This window comes from Ovis aries, chromosome 23, assembly GCF_016772045.2.
Source record: "Ovis aries strain OAR_USU_Benz2616 breed Rambouillet chromosome 23, ARS-UI_Ramb_v3.0, whole genome shotgun sequence".
NCBI lineage: Eukaryota > Metazoa > Chordata > Mammalia > Artiodactyla > Bovidae > Ovis > Ovis aries.
In genome coordinates this window covers 46,239,468-46,254,512 of record NC_056076.1, presented here as the reverse complement: position 1 = coordinate 46,254,512, position 15,045 = coordinate 46,239,468, and the positions used below count along the sequence as shown (strand labels likewise).

General features: G+C 39.7%; 1 protein-coding gene and 1 non-coding gene across 3 annotated transcripts; both read right to left on the bottom strand.

The window, feature by feature from the left end:
• Positions 1 to 259: 259 nt before the first annotated feature.
• On the bottom strand, positions 260 to 367 carry LOC114110497 (U6 spliceosomal RNA). Its single transcript, XR_003586749.1, has one exon. It is a non-coding gene; the product is annotated as a U6 spliceosomal RNA (small nuclear RNA).
• Positions 368 to 1,412: 1,045 nt separating this feature from the next.
• Positions 1,413 to 14,636, bottom strand: HAUS1 (HAUS augmin like complex subunit 1). 2 transcript variants are annotated; one of them, XM_004020522.6, is made up of 9 exons: positions 14,561 to 14,636; positions 13,404 to 13,578; positions 9,365 to 9,500; positions 7,667 to 7,801; positions 6,357 to 6,480; positions 5,780 to 5,845; positions 4,957 to 5,028; positions 4,566 to 4,613; positions 1,413 to 3,018 (listed from the first exon to the last, which is right to left on the bottom strand). In XM_004020522.6, the coding sequence occupies exons 1-9, from the start codon at positions 14,588 to 14,590 to the stop codon at positions 2,968 to 2,970; spliced, it is 837 nt and encodes a 278-aa protein (XP_004020571.1). In that variant the 5' UTR covers positions 14,591 to 14,636; the 3' UTR covers positions 1,413 to 2,967. The 2 variants fall into 2 exon arrangements, with proteins under 2 accessions (XP_004020571.1, XP_011959025.1); XM_012103635.5 differs by lacking the exon at positions 7,667 to 7,801.
• Between the last annotated feature and the right edge of the window lie 409 nt (positions 14,637 to 15,045).

Genomic DNA, 15,045 nt, shown 5'->3' with positions numbered 1-15,045 from the left:
TTTATTTTTTAAATTTTAAAATCTTTAATTCTTACATTCGTTCCCAAACATGAACCCCCCTCCCACCTCCCTCCCCACAACATCTCTCTGGGTCATCCCCATGCACCAGCCCCAAGCATGCTGCACCCTGCGTCAGACATAGACTGGCGATTCAATTCTTACATGATAGTATACATGTTAGAATACCCATTCTCCCAAATCATCCCACCCTCTCCCTCTCCCTCTGAGTCCAAAAGTCCGTTATACACATCAGTGTCTTAAAAATATGGAACGCTTCACGAATTTGCGTGTCATCCTTGCGCAGGGGCCATGCTGATCTTCTCTGTATCGTTCCAATTTTTAGTATATGTGCTGCCAAAGCGAGCACTCACCTTGTTTCTCTTATGAATGAATGTCCTAGGCTTCTTTGCTACTCAATGCCTGGACACTATAGTTTCCTGTTTTCGTTTATCTATTTAAAGCCATCTAGTCAGTGTGATCACTCTTATTTCAACGTGGCCAAAAGCAGAAATCTGTAAGTTTGGATATATAGAATTTTCACCATTGCCAGTTCTAAATATTTTCTAATTTGCAATTTTTGATTCACAGTTTTAGACTGTATTCCTTAAATTCTAAACATGCAAGTTTTCAGTTATTTACCTAACTGCGTTGTATTGAGAGCATGCTGTGTATGGTTTCAGTCCTTCTGTAATGGCTGAGGTTTCTTTTACTGACCACTCTGGATTTTTTAAATGTTCTGGAGGCACTTGAAAAGAACATGTACCTGTGGCAGTCTGTAACAGGATTCTTTATATATCCATTATCAAGTTTGTTAATTGTGCTGTTTAAATAGCCTGTATCCTCGCTGATTGTTTTTTGTTTTTTTTTTTGCCTGTTCTATCAATTACTAAGAGAAGATGTAATCCATCTACTGTGATTGTGAATCTACCTATCCTTACTTTTAAGACATTTTGTTCAAGTACATTAAATAACTGGAGGTGTTCTAAAAACCTATTCTTTCAATCTTTGTCTTTTATCTAAAACAATTTTCTTACTAACATGGAATATGGTTATTATCTATAAAATTATGTAGGTTTTAGGTTTCTTTTTGATTCTCATATTGTACATGTTTTGCTTTTTTCTCTGAACATAAATTTCAGGTGTTAAGTGTTAGTCGCTCAGTCATTGCTGACTCTTTGTGACCCTTGGACTGTAGCCAGCCAGGCTCCTCTGTCCACGGGATTTTCCAGGCAAGAATACTGGAGTGGGTTGCCATTGCCTCCTTCAGGGGATCGTCCCAACCCAGAGATTGAACCCATGTCTCCTGCACTGCAAGCAGATTCTTTACCTGCTGAGCCATCGGGGAAGCCAAAAAATAAATTTCAAAGGTTACTTTTATCAACTAGCTGCTACAGCCAACAACCAGCCCCCGATTTAAAATAAGCTTCACACAACATTTATTATTTCGTATGATTCTACAGGTTGACTCTGTGAGCTTCCGGCCTGGGACAGCATGGTTGATCTATGTAGTCTGCTAGGAGGGCTGGACAGTATAAGACCTCATTCCTGTATCTGGCAGTTGGCAGCCTGGTGGTCTTGGGGTGGGAGCAGGGCTCAGCTGGAATTACCTTTCTTTGCTCATCCTCCAATGGTCCAGGATTCTTCACATGGTAGTCTCAGTGAGAGATGGCAAGCTCCAATGCATAACAAGTCTTTAGTCCTTGGTTTTGTCCTATTTGCTATTTGTCTCAGTGGCCAAAACAAATCATAGGGCCAAACCAGATAAAGCAGGTGAAGATAGACTCCACCTCTTGACGAGAGAAGTAGTGAGGTTAGAGTAGAAAGAGGGAGAGCACAAGGGTGGGAGGGATTTTGGTGGTTATTTCCACAGCTGACCCATCAAGTCACCTTACCAAAAGCACTGCAGTTAAGAAACAAATGGCAACCTTGGAAAATATTCACAACTCCAAACTGTAAAACATTAATTTAGCTAACACACCAGAAGCACCCATAAACTGTTAAGAAACAGATGAAACAATCATACCTAAATGGCTAAAGGATATGGACAGTCTCCAAAAAAGGAAATACAAATGTCTTTTGCGTTGTATTTAGCCACATATTTGTGGAAAAGGAGAGGGAAATTTTTAAGGTCAATTAGGTAATCTTTAAAAAACTAATTGATTCTTGATCCCATGGTACAAAATTTTTAAAAGTACAAAAGGTGCAAAGTGAAAAATCTCTCTTCTTCTTTAGACTACATTTATCATGGTTTGATTTTATTTATAAGAGATATTCCCATACAGGAAGTTTTAATATTTCAAAATTTTCAAACATTTCAATCATTTTATTTATGGCTCCTGGATTTCAGTCATAAGTTTCTGACTCTGATTATTTAAAAATCAAAATATTAAAATTCCTCTATGATTTCTTTTACTATCTTTTAAAAAAATATTTAAATCTTTGATCCCTTGAAATTATCCTGATATAATGGGTAAAGTATAGATTTAGCACCATGTGTTAACTTATCCATCTCTCTATTACTGATTTAAAAGGTCATCTTTTTCATAAACCAAATTCCTGCATATATTAACATTTGGAATTAAGCAGGTAAATGGATCAGAAAAAAACAATAGCAAATTCCAGCGGAAGGGGGCGTGGGAGAAACATAACTGAAGCTGCAGAATCTTTCCCTTTCATTTAGCTGACCTCATGAGTGACTACATGATGACTGTCATGAGTTCACCTAAGAGAGCTACTGAAGGACATCAAGCCACCAACAACATCGAAAACCCATGTTTCTTTATATGAAAACTATGCATTTGCACATAAAAATTCAATACACAATCAGACACCACTATTTCATCAATAATGACATTATTTCATCTAAGAACACAGAAATTAAGTTATAAGGAATGTCACAAGGAAAAAATTCTTTAAAGTCCTATTGAATCTACTTTGTTAAGAAAGGTGAAATTTATTTGGCTCTGGTCACAGTTCCATCATGTTTACTTTCTTTGTAAGTTCAGCTTCAATAGTATCCTAAAGGAAGAAAGAAACACCATAAATATTATAACTAAGGACATAAAAAAAAACTGCTCTAACTTCTAAAGCTACTTAAAATAAGGGAAACAAAAAGGAAAACCAGTAAAGCAGAAATTTTTAAAAATATCATTTTAAATGAGATTTTCCTTGCTTTTATATCTTTCCCACTTCCCACACTCAAGTTTTCAGACTCCTAATAAACATCTAAGGAGGGAGAAAAAAAAAACCCTTTAGAGAGGTGAATGACACGCTACATGAATAGATTTTCCTGCCCTGTACGCCTTAACCAACGTACTTTCGCAATGTCTCTCACGTCGCTCTTTTCCAGTCTCACCATCACTGTTCTCATTACTTCTCATCTGGCCTGAACAGGCCAACTTGTTTCTGCAATTTTCTTTCTCTATCCTCCAATCCACCTTATACACTGATTCCAGAAAAATCTTCCTAAATGACTGCCCTGATCAAAAAGCATAACCTTGATCACCTTAGCTTAAACAGCAAGGCAACTCAGAGCAACTTTCAGTGGTCCCCTGCAGCAGCAGTCCTCAATCTTTCTGGCACTAGGGACCAGTGGAAGACATTCATGGAAGACGTTTTTTCCATGGACTGGAGGTAGGGGGATGGTTTTGGGATGATCCAAGTGCATGACACTTATTGTGTACTTTATTTTTATTTTGTGGCAATCTCAGCATATTCTGCCTGACTTTAGGGTTGGTGTTCACACTCCTATGAGAATCGGATGCTGATGTGACGGGGGCAGAGCTCAGGAGGTAATGCGAGTGGCTGTAAATATACATGAAGCTTCTCTTGCTCACTCACTTGGTGCTCACCTCCTGCTGTGAGGCCTGGCTCCTAACAGGCCATGGACCAGTCCTGGGGACCCCTGCCCTACAGGCTCTAAGTTCAACCTTTATATTTAAGGCCCTTCACCTCCTAAACCAATTGACCTACTTCAGTCCTATCTTCCACAGCATACCCCTAAGCAGGCAGATTGCCTTACTTGCAAAAGCTTGGAAAAGTCCTCCATTCTTCAGCTCTTATGTTTTTGTTATTTCCTGACTTCCCTGGTGGCTCAGATGGTAAAGCATCTGCCTACCTGGGAGAGAGACCTGGGTTCAATCCTTGGGTCGGGAAGATCTCCTGGAGAAGGAAATGGCAACCTACTCCAGTATTCCTGCCTGGAAAACCCCATAGACGGAGGAGCCTGGTAGGCTGCAGTCCATGGGGTTGCAAAGAGTCGGACACAACTGAGCGACTTCACTTTCACTTTGTCTAGAATATTCTATGCCTCTCAACTCTCCTTTTCCATCCAGGAAAATCTATACAAAAATTTAAAAGACCACTATGTATTTTTTTATTTTAAAAAATTACATATATGCCCCCCCCAAAAGTATTAAAAGATGCATGGTAATGATATACCTCAAGTTTGGGACTGTGCTTTACCTTCACCTCTGAGTAGAAAGGAAGGAAAGAGGAGGAAGGGAGTTTTGGCTTTATCAGCATTTATTTTTTAAAGTCTGAAGGAAAAAAATGGAACTACTTACTAATTCTCGCTTTGCTTCTTCAATTTTTACCTGAGCAAGAGATGGATTCTTTTAAAGAAAAATAGAATAAGGAAAGGTTATATTGTCTCGGCTAGGAAACAAGGGGAAAAAAAATAAAACAATCCTTTTCAAAAGGTAAAAAAACTTATAGAAAGTATATCCCAAGTACATACAATACTGAAATTCAATAGAGACTTTCAACACAGACCCTTATACAACCTAAAACCCCAGAATTGCATTCTATAAGAATTTGGAGCTTATATTTTACTGAAAGAGAAGAGGAGGACCTAGGTCCTTAGACATGGACCCAGTATTTTCATGATCATTTAGTGCCCTTAGAGAAAGCTGGAGAAGATAAACATTTTTTTTTTTAATTCATAAAAATAATTACCGGCATTAAATCTAAATAGGACTCCAATTTTTTCTTCAAAGGTACAGTCTGTCGTTTTAGTTCTGCCAATTTCTGAGGGTGAAAAAAAGCATACAGAATAATAAAGATATTCACAATGCAATTAAACACTGCCTATTTCTGAAATAAAACGTGACAAAGCATTAACACTAGGACATTTTAAATAATGTAACAAATAAAAGAGCTTCAAAGGTAAATGGATAACAAATGGACACAATCCTTACAAGATGTTAAAACAGGAAAGTAATACTCCCATTTATTAAGACTAATATGCTGTCTGGGAATACAAAATAATGTGATTAAGAGGCATCAGAACATCAGGAAATAAGAGTCTCAAACACATATTTATGAACTGTCAATTTTAGATTCCAAAAGTCAAAGTACCAAAAAATCTTAAGAATAAAACCATAAAACAAATCTCCCCATTTCTCCCTCTTCCCACGAAAATAGATAAAACTCTTATAGAACCTAAACCCCAGAATTGCATTGTATAGGAGTTGGGAGCCGGTATTTTACTGAAAGGGAAGAAAGATGAATATTTAGGTGGTTTAGCACATAATACCTCAATACACTTATTCAATAGATAAATCAATAATCATTGACTTCATCAAATAAAGAAAAAAACAAACAAATGTAAAAATATATATAGATAAACAAGTAATAAAGATATAAATACTGGTAAACATAAAATACAGAGGTAAAGGAAAAGAAATTGGGTCAATAGTGAAAAAAGCTCTATAAAAAGAAACAAGTACATTGTGCACTGACATTTCAAAGGAAGCTAAGCTGGGTAAAGTAAGCGAACCTCTGAAAGTGCCACCAGTGACTGATGAGACAGAGAAGCATCCATTCCTCGGGCTGCAAGCTGCTCCTACAATGACAAAAAAGGGAGTCCAGTTTAAAAAATTATTTTGCAAGTGACCATCATTAAATATTTTCAATATACATCATAGTAAAGAACTATGTAAAGAGCTATAACATAAAATGGAGCTTTTGTAAAAGCTACCAAACAAATCATAGATGAGGAACAATACTTGCTTCTAAGCACTTTTATGTTGCATGTGAGTCATTTCAGACAGTCCGAGATTTGTGACAAGATGGCGACAATATGGGTGCAGGGCTTAAGAGCTTGAGCTTTGGGGCCTGCATGTGAACTGGGATCTGCTACTAGACGGCTGTGCAATGGTGATGGACAGGGAGGGCTAGTGTGCTGTGGTTCATGGAGTCGCAAAGACATGACTAAGCAACTGAACTGAACTGAACTGAACTATCTTCACAGTATCCTTGTCGTGAAAAGACAATAACAATACTGCCTAGTTGTGAGGATGAAAGTTGAAAAGAAGTCTGAAGAGAGCTAAATATACTGAGTCTTTCACGCAAACCTCCGCAGTTCTAATTCCAGATCTGAACTCCTCCGACTTGGCTTTTAGGAAGTCCATGTTCTGAAGACGACTGTCAACTCTGGCCCTTTCCGTACACAGATGTAACTCTGCCTTCTTGAGATCCCTTAAAACGGAAAGTTGAGAACATTTTCTTCTTGGTGAAATTATTATGAAAAGCAAACTACTACTTCTTTGATTCAAAGAGTAGATAACATACTTGCTGGATTTTCTAGCTTAAATTTTATATTCCAGACTGGCTACTACCACGCATTCTTCCAGGTCATCTTTCTCTCCATGTTGCCATCTGGGATTTTTCTCAAGGAATACTGAATAACTTTAAGATTAATCTATGCTGATTATTCTTGGAGAAAGTAGATCAGCTGCTCAAAAAAGTGACTTAATGGATCTAAAGACAATTTGAATTATGGAGGTCACAAAGGCCTCTCTTCTAAATGTAACATGACAAGGTGCTTTGCATACACAGAGTCAGTATTTATTGGATAAATTTACACAACATCATATTACTTGTGCATATACATACTCCTGCTTCACAGCATCTAACCTCTGGGGCCATAGGGACCTAAAGAAGAGCCAGAACATCAAGAGGGATACCAGAGTTCTAGTAAGAAAGGGCAATAAAATGGAACATGACTTTAAGTTGTACCATAGTATGTGACACCGTGGTGGAAGGAGTGGGACAAATTGAGAGAACAGTATGGAAACATACACATTACCATGTGAAAAACAGACAGCAAGTGAGAATTGGCTGTGTGACACAGCGAGCTCAACCCAGTGTTCTGTGACAACCTGAGGGATGGGATGGGATGGGAGATGGGACCGGGGGTTCAGGACGGAGGGGACATATGTGCAGCTGCGGCTGGTTCGTGGTGATGTGTGGCAGAGGCCAACACAATATTGTAGAGCAACTGTGCTCCCATAATTGTGTTTGGTTCTGTATTTCTCCCTATTGTATAATTATAATCTTTGATAATTATTAGTTACTCAAGAACAGTTATGAGTATTGTTCAATTGTCATCACCAATAGAATGATACTCAGATGTATTCTTTCTGTAAAACTTTGTAAGTAATTAAAAAAATAGGGAAAAAAGAAACTACTACATAAAAGATAAAAGTATGTACCCAACCACTCCTATCTTCATCCAAGTCATTTTCTACTTAAAAGCGCATTTTATCTTACCATTTCCTAATGTGTTGTTTTAAATTATATCTATTGGCCAAAACTAAATCTTACAATGTCCTGTTATTGCCTTTACAGTAAAAATCGTCACAACTTCAAACTAATTACTTACTCTCGCAGACATTTTTCTAATACTAAAGTTGCTGTTAGATTTTTCTCAAGTTTTGCCAATTCAAGCTTGATTTCTTCATTTTTGGATTTGGTACGAAAAAGATCAGAGGTCAAATCATTCACTGCAGGGATAAAACTAAAAGAAGAATCTGGTCATGTAAATGGACATTAAAGACAATAATTACAATTATTCCTTACCTCTAAAAATGATTTTACTTCTATGTGAATTCTTCCTTAATCACACTCTTTCATACCTCTGTACTATTTTACGCACTGTTCTCATGGGAATACCCTTCCTCGCTGGCAAATTTCCTTAAAAACTATATTTATTCCCATTCTGGAATTCACTACCTCTTTCTCTGTGCTTTCTACGTACAACTTGTACATTCCTATAATGTTGCAGCTGTCACACTATGTTATAATTTTACAAGTCCATCTCCTTCAATTTACCATGAGTGGAGACTGTCCTTGCCGGCATTCATTATTCTAGTCACTTCATTTCTACTTCCCCAGTGCCTACATAGATAGCTATACACACATATATATATATATAGGGAGGGAGGGAAGAAGAGAGGGGAACAGAGATATAGAGAGAACTATACATATATTTAGTATTTGGCGTCTGCTGAATTGGCTTAATTCAAGACAATTGATTGAATTAAGATTTCTACTGCTATACAGCTTATATGATCTCCTAGCTAAAACTCTTCTGCTTAAATATATATATATACACATACATATATATATGTATGTATATATATTCCAAGCTTCTGCATTAGCAGTTAAACAGAACAGCTATACAGTTCTCTGATTATAATCTGTAATGGTAGTCCCTAGCTAAGATTCATCCAACAGGGATAGTCCTAGGACTCTGAAGTGGGGTTTGAAACCCACCTCTGTCATTTACTAGCTCAGAGAAATTATCTAACCCACCCCTCTGAGCCTCAGTTCCTTCTTAAGGTTGTTAGAAGAATAATGTCTTTATACAGGTAAAATGCATGTCAGAAGGAAACCTACTCTATCCAATAGGGTAGGAATATGACTAAAAATCATTACATTCAACAGTAGGTGATTTAGCCTACTGCTTTTCTTACTGTTTAAGGGAATAATCAGTCCTGAACATTCATTGGAAGGACTGATGCTGAAGATGAAGCTACAATCCTTTGGCCACCTGATGTGAAGAACTGACCCACTGGAAAAGACCCTCAAGTTGGGAAAGATTGAAGGTGGGAAGAGAAGGAGACGACAGAGGATGAGGTGGTTGGATGGCATCACCCATTCAATGGCCATGAGTTTGAGCAAGCTCTGGGAGTTAGTAATGGAAAGGGAAGCCTGGCGTGCTGCAGTTCATGGGGTTACAGAGTCAGACATGACTGAGTGACTGAACTGACTGACTGAGGGGAATAATGTGATACCTAATCCCTTTTCAAATATACATGAGAACCAACCTTCACAAACCTAATCCTGAAAGAAGAATACATTATAAATTTAACCAAGTTTATCTGAAATAATCAAACATACTCACTAGCAATGATAAGGAGTTGACTAAATTTAGTGTTTCTGCATATATTTCCTATATAATTATAAACATAAAATTATTTCCTATAATTTATTATATTACCTTGACATACAAAAGCTCCTTAGGTTAACACCTCATAGCATACATGACTGCAGAAATTAAAACAATCACAAGAATTACCTAGCTAGAGAGGTGTCCTTTGTTTCAAGCGCCACTGCACTGTCAACCAAAGCATTCAGATACCTGGAACCAGTGCTGGAGAGACTGGCAGGGGAAAAATTCACACTCTCCATGAGAAGGTCTTGAAGATGCTTGGCTGAAAAGAAATAAGAGTTCTATGGTGACTAAGATCTTTGTTTTGCTTTATTTAAATTTTTCAACAGCTTTATTGCAATCACCCACCTAAAACAAATAATTCAATGGCTTTTACTATATTCAGAGTTGTGTACCCATCCTTGTAGGTGTGAACTGGAATGTGGTTTTGATTTGCATTTTCCTGATGGTTACTGATGTTGTGCTTACTGGCAGTCCCTCTGATTTGCTAATATTTTCTCCCATTCTGTGTGTTGTCTTCTCATTTACTTGACGATGAGAAGAAAAACATTTTGAGATCAAAAGTTTTTAATTTTGATGATTTCCAGTTTGCCTACTTTTTCTTTTGCTGCTGCTGTTTTTGCTATCATAGCTAAGAAACCATAGCCAAATCCAAAGCATGAAGATGTACATTTATGCTGTCTTTTGAGTTTTAGATTAGCTCTTACTTTTAGGTTTTTTATTCATTTTGAGTTAGTTCTTGTTTTTTTTTAAACTCTTTTTAAAAACTCATATATATATATATATATATATATATATATATGTGTGTGTGTGTGTATGTATCTATTCATTTATTTGGCTGCATCTGGTCTCAGCGGCAGCATTCGGGATCTTCGCTGCTCCAGAGTGTGTGGACTTCAACATTTGTAGCGCACAGGCTCTCTAGTTGTGGCGCTCGGGCTTAGCTGGCTGGTGACATGTGGGATCTTAGTTCCCTGACCAGGGATTGAAACTGTGTCCCCTGTATTGCAAGGCAGATTCTTAACCACTGGACCACACAGAAGTTCCTTAAGTCCCTTAAGTCCCCTAAGTCCCTTAAGTCATATATATTATGAGGCAGGCTCCAACTTCATTCTTCTACATGTGGATATTCAGCCATCTACTCAGCAGACACCAACTTATAGTTGTTGCTTAGTCGCTCAGTCATGTCTGACTCTTTCCAACTCCATGGACTGCTGCATACCAGGCTTCCCTGTCCATCACCAACTCCCGGAGCTTGCTCAAACTCATGTCCATGAATTGATGATGCCATACAACCATCTCTGCCGCTGTCACCCCCTTCTCCGGCCCTCAGTCTTTCCCAGCATCAGGGTCTTTTCCAATAAGTCAGCTCTTCACATCAGGGGACCAAAGTATTGGAACTTCAGCTTCAGCATCAGTCCTTCCTATGAATATTCAGGGTTAATTTCCTTTAGGATTGACTGGTATGATCTCTTTGCTGTCTAAGGGACTTTCAGGAGTCTCCTCTAGCACCACAGTTTGAAGCATCAATTCTTTGGCCCTCAGCTTGTCTTATGGTTCAACTCTCACATCCACATGATTACAAGAAAAACCATAACTTTGACTATACAGACCTTTCCCTTTGTCAGAAAAGTGATGTCTCTGCTTTTTAATATGGTGTCTAGGTGTGTCATAGCTTTTCTTCCAAGGAGCAAGTGTCTTTTAATTTCACGACTGCAGTCACAGTCTGCAGTGATTTTGGAGCCCAAGAAAATAAAGTCTGTCACTATTTCCACTTTCTCCCCATCCATTTGCCATGAAGTGATGGATGCTATGATCTCAGCTTTTTGAATCTTGAGTGTTAAGCCAGTTTTTTCACTTTTTCACCTTCATCAAGAGGCTCTTAGCTCCTCTTCATTTTCTGCCATGAAAGTGGTGTTTTCTGCATATCTGAGGTTAGTGATATTTCTCCTGGCAATCTTGATTGCAGCTTGTGCTTCATCCAGCCCAGTATTTCACATGATGTACTCTGCATACAAGTTAAATAAGCAGGGTGACAACATACAGCCTTGACGTACTCCTTTCCCAATTTTGAACCAGTCTGTTGTTCCATGTCTGGTTCTAACTGTTGCTTCTTGACCTGCATACTGGTTTCTCAAGAGGCAGGTAAGGTGGTCTGGTATTCCCGTCTCTTTAAGGGTTTTTCATAGTTTGTTGTGATCCACACAGTCAAAAGCTTTAGCATAATCAGTGAAGCAGAAGTAGATGTTTATTGGATAATTTAGTATGGAAAATTGTGTCAAAATTTTGTATATATTAGTAGAAATATTTGCAACTTAATATGTCACCCTAAAAGGTGCTTTAGGACAGACATAAATAATCTTAACTTTTAAAATCCTTAGAATTTTTGTTACATATTAGTATAGACAAAAAAAATAGCTTTTGCAAAATAAGATTTTTCTGGACTCAAAGCCCCTTTCTTCATACTGTATTTTATTTATTTTTTAAAATTAATTAATTTATTTTAATTGGAGGCTAATTAATTTACAATATTGTAGTGGGTTATTGCCATACGTTGACATGAATCAGCCATGGGTGTACATACTGTATTTTAATAACTACTAAAATAAGACTTCTCTGGTCCACCTGCCAATGCAGCGGACACGGATTCCATCCCTGGTCTGAGAAGACTCCACATGCCGTGGGGCAACTAAGCTCCTGCATCACAACTACAGAGCCTGCACGCCCTAGAGCCCACGCTCCACAACAAGAGAAGCCACCACAGTGAAAAGCCCAGGCGCCACACCTAGAGAGTAGTCCCTGCTCACGGAAATGAGAGAAAGCCCAAGTGCCTCAAGCAAGACCCAGGGCAGCCATAAACAAACAGATTAGTTAAAAACCACAGGTATCTTAGATGCTTCTTGGAAGAAAAGCTATGACCAACCTAGACAGCATATTAAAAAGCAGAGACATTACGTTGTTGACAAAGGTCCATCTAGTCAAAGCTATGGTTTTTCCAGTAGTCATGTATGGATATGAAAGTTGGACTATAACAAAAGCTGAGCGCCAAAGAATTGATGCTGCTGAACTGTGGTGTTGGAGAAGACTCTTGAGAGTCCCTTGGACTGCAAGGAGATCAAACCAGTCAAGCCTAAAGGAAATCACTCCTGAATGTCCATTGGAAGGATGTATGCTAAAGCTGAAACTCCAATCCTTTGGCCACCTGATGCAAAGAACTGACTCATTTGAAAAGACCCTGATGCTGGGAAAGATTGAAGGCAGGAGGAGAAGGGAATGTCAGAGGATGAGATGGTTGGATGGCATCACCGACTTGATGGACATGAGTTTGAGCAAGCTCTGGGAGTTGGTGATGGACAGGTAAGACTGGTGTGCTGCAGTCCATGGGGTCGCAAAGGCTGGACACGACTGAGTGACTGAACTGAACTGAACTGATCTTTTTTTTTTTTGAACTGATCTTATATGTCAGGCTAATAAGTTTAGACTTGTATTTTAGGGGTCAGTGTTTTACCATCAGAGTACCAATAAAATATACTAAATGATACAACGTATTGTTATTGTTCTTTAGTCACTTAGTTGTGTCCGACTCTTTGCAATCCCATGGACTGTAGCCCGCCAGGCTCCTCTGTCCATGGATTTCCTATGCAAGAATACTGGAGTGGGTTGCCATTTCCTCCTCCAGGGGATCTTTCTGACCCAGGGATCTAACCTGTGTCTCCAGCATTGGCAGGCAGATTCATTACTGCTGAGCTACCAGGCAAGCCCTGTAATATATTAGGTTGCTATAACAACACAGTTTCAGACAAGTCTGGGTAAAATAAACAAGCAATGCTAAAAAGCTGTCTACACTAAATCAATCTTGTATACTCGACTGTTAGGGCTTTCCAGGTGGCACTAGTAATAAAGAACTCCTGCTAATGCAGGAGACATAATGAGATGTGGGTTTGATCCCCGGGTTAGGAAGATCTCCTGGAGGAGGGCATGCAACTCCCTCCAGTATTCTTACCTGGAGAATCCCATGGATAGAGGAGCCTGGCGGGCTACAGTCCATAGGGTCACAAAGAGCTGGACATGACTGAAGGGACTTAGCAGGCATGCATACTTTACTCTTTTAAAATCTGGTTACCTCTAGATAGTATCTCATTCAAAATTCTGTAATTGATCTCACCTTCTGATTCATATTCCTTTGCTTTCTGTTTCAAGTCCTCTGTTACCAGGTAGACATCCCTGTCTCGGACCCTGTTGCGTTCTGAAAGGTTATATAAAATCTCTGTTGTCCGAGCATTCACCTCATATTGTGGAATGGGATGATCTCCAAATATTTTTTTCAGCCATGCAGCGACCTAACCATTACAAGGGACACGAATTTAATAATCCTTGTTTATTTCAATGGCATGAAGCAAATAAGACCAAGTCAAGTAATGATCAATAGCAAACAAAATGCTTTCTATGAATATTCTGGCATCCTCCTTACTTCACATCCTAATTTGTCTTTAGGCAGAGAGATATCAGATGTCAGGAGATTAAAAAGTGAGCAGGCACAGCACAATCAACAAAATTACCAGAAAACAATCTGTTCTTCCCCAAAGCTACGAAAGCAGTACTAGGCAAGTATTTTCATAGGAAGCTCAATATGCAAGTGCTAACCATTATTATGGGCTCAAAGTCTGAAAAAAGAGTTGTCTCCAACACATCACAAGTCCCTCAGAGCCGGAAAGCTCCTAGAGTTGGGATGCGAGATGCAGAAAACAGGTTGTGTGTGCTAAGTCGCTTCAGTCCTGCCCGCCTCTTTGAGACCCCATGGACTGTAGCCCTCCAGGCGCCTCTGTCCATGGGATTCTCCAGGCAAGAAAACTGGAGTGGGTGCCATGCCCTCCTCCAGGCGATCCTCCCGACCCAGGGATCGAAGCCGTGTCTCTTACACCTCCTGCATTGGCAGGCAGGTTCTTTACCACTTGGTTAAGAGTGATAAACCCAGTAAAAAGCAGCGGTGAACTGCGAGGCCTGATTGGAAGCTGAGTTTGGGATCAGAAGTCCCCCTCCAGTGTCCAGGGAGAGGTTTCACACGAGAGGGCTCCTCAACCCCTCTCCAAGCCTGAGTCCCAACAGGGAAGGCCGGGAAAAGAAGGGAAACTCCCTTTTCAGCGTTGGGGTGGGGTTGGGAGGCAGACGGGGGGGAGCTCACAGATGGTGAAAGCCGGACTAAAGATGGATCATTAGAGAAACACAGTAAAAGTGCCTCGCCCAGGAGATCCGCCGGCGGGGCGGGTGTGTCAAAAGACGCGGTTTCCCGGGGGCCGCAAAGCCCAGCTCCCGCCCCATCACCTGCGCCTCTTTCTCCTCTAGAGCTTCCATCGCCACCAGTCCCGCCACTTCTCCGGCAGCTCCTCGCGGAAGAAGCGCCCCGCTTGCTCTGACGGCCCCGCCCACACACCGTTAGGCCCACCCCCTTCTGGGTCCGGGATTTGTGGGAGTTGTAGTTTTTACTAGGACTTCAGGGCGCGGAGCTCTTGAACGAAGCTGGTCCAAGTCTTCAGCCCTGCAAGCCCTTGTTCCCTTGTGGCTTTCTTCGCTCTCCATGGTTATCACCTCCAGAAGTAAGGCCGCATGGAACCAGGCTGTGTTTTCTTTCTTTTATATTTTTATATCTCACTTGAATCACTCATCTTAAAAAAAAAAAAAAAACAACCTGGAACTGTTTATTTGATAGTGGATGTTTATTTCTTCCTCACTTAAAATTTTAATTTTATCTTGGCAATATGAGCTGGGGCAGTCTCACTCTTTTTATCCCTTAGTTTCCACTACTAAAG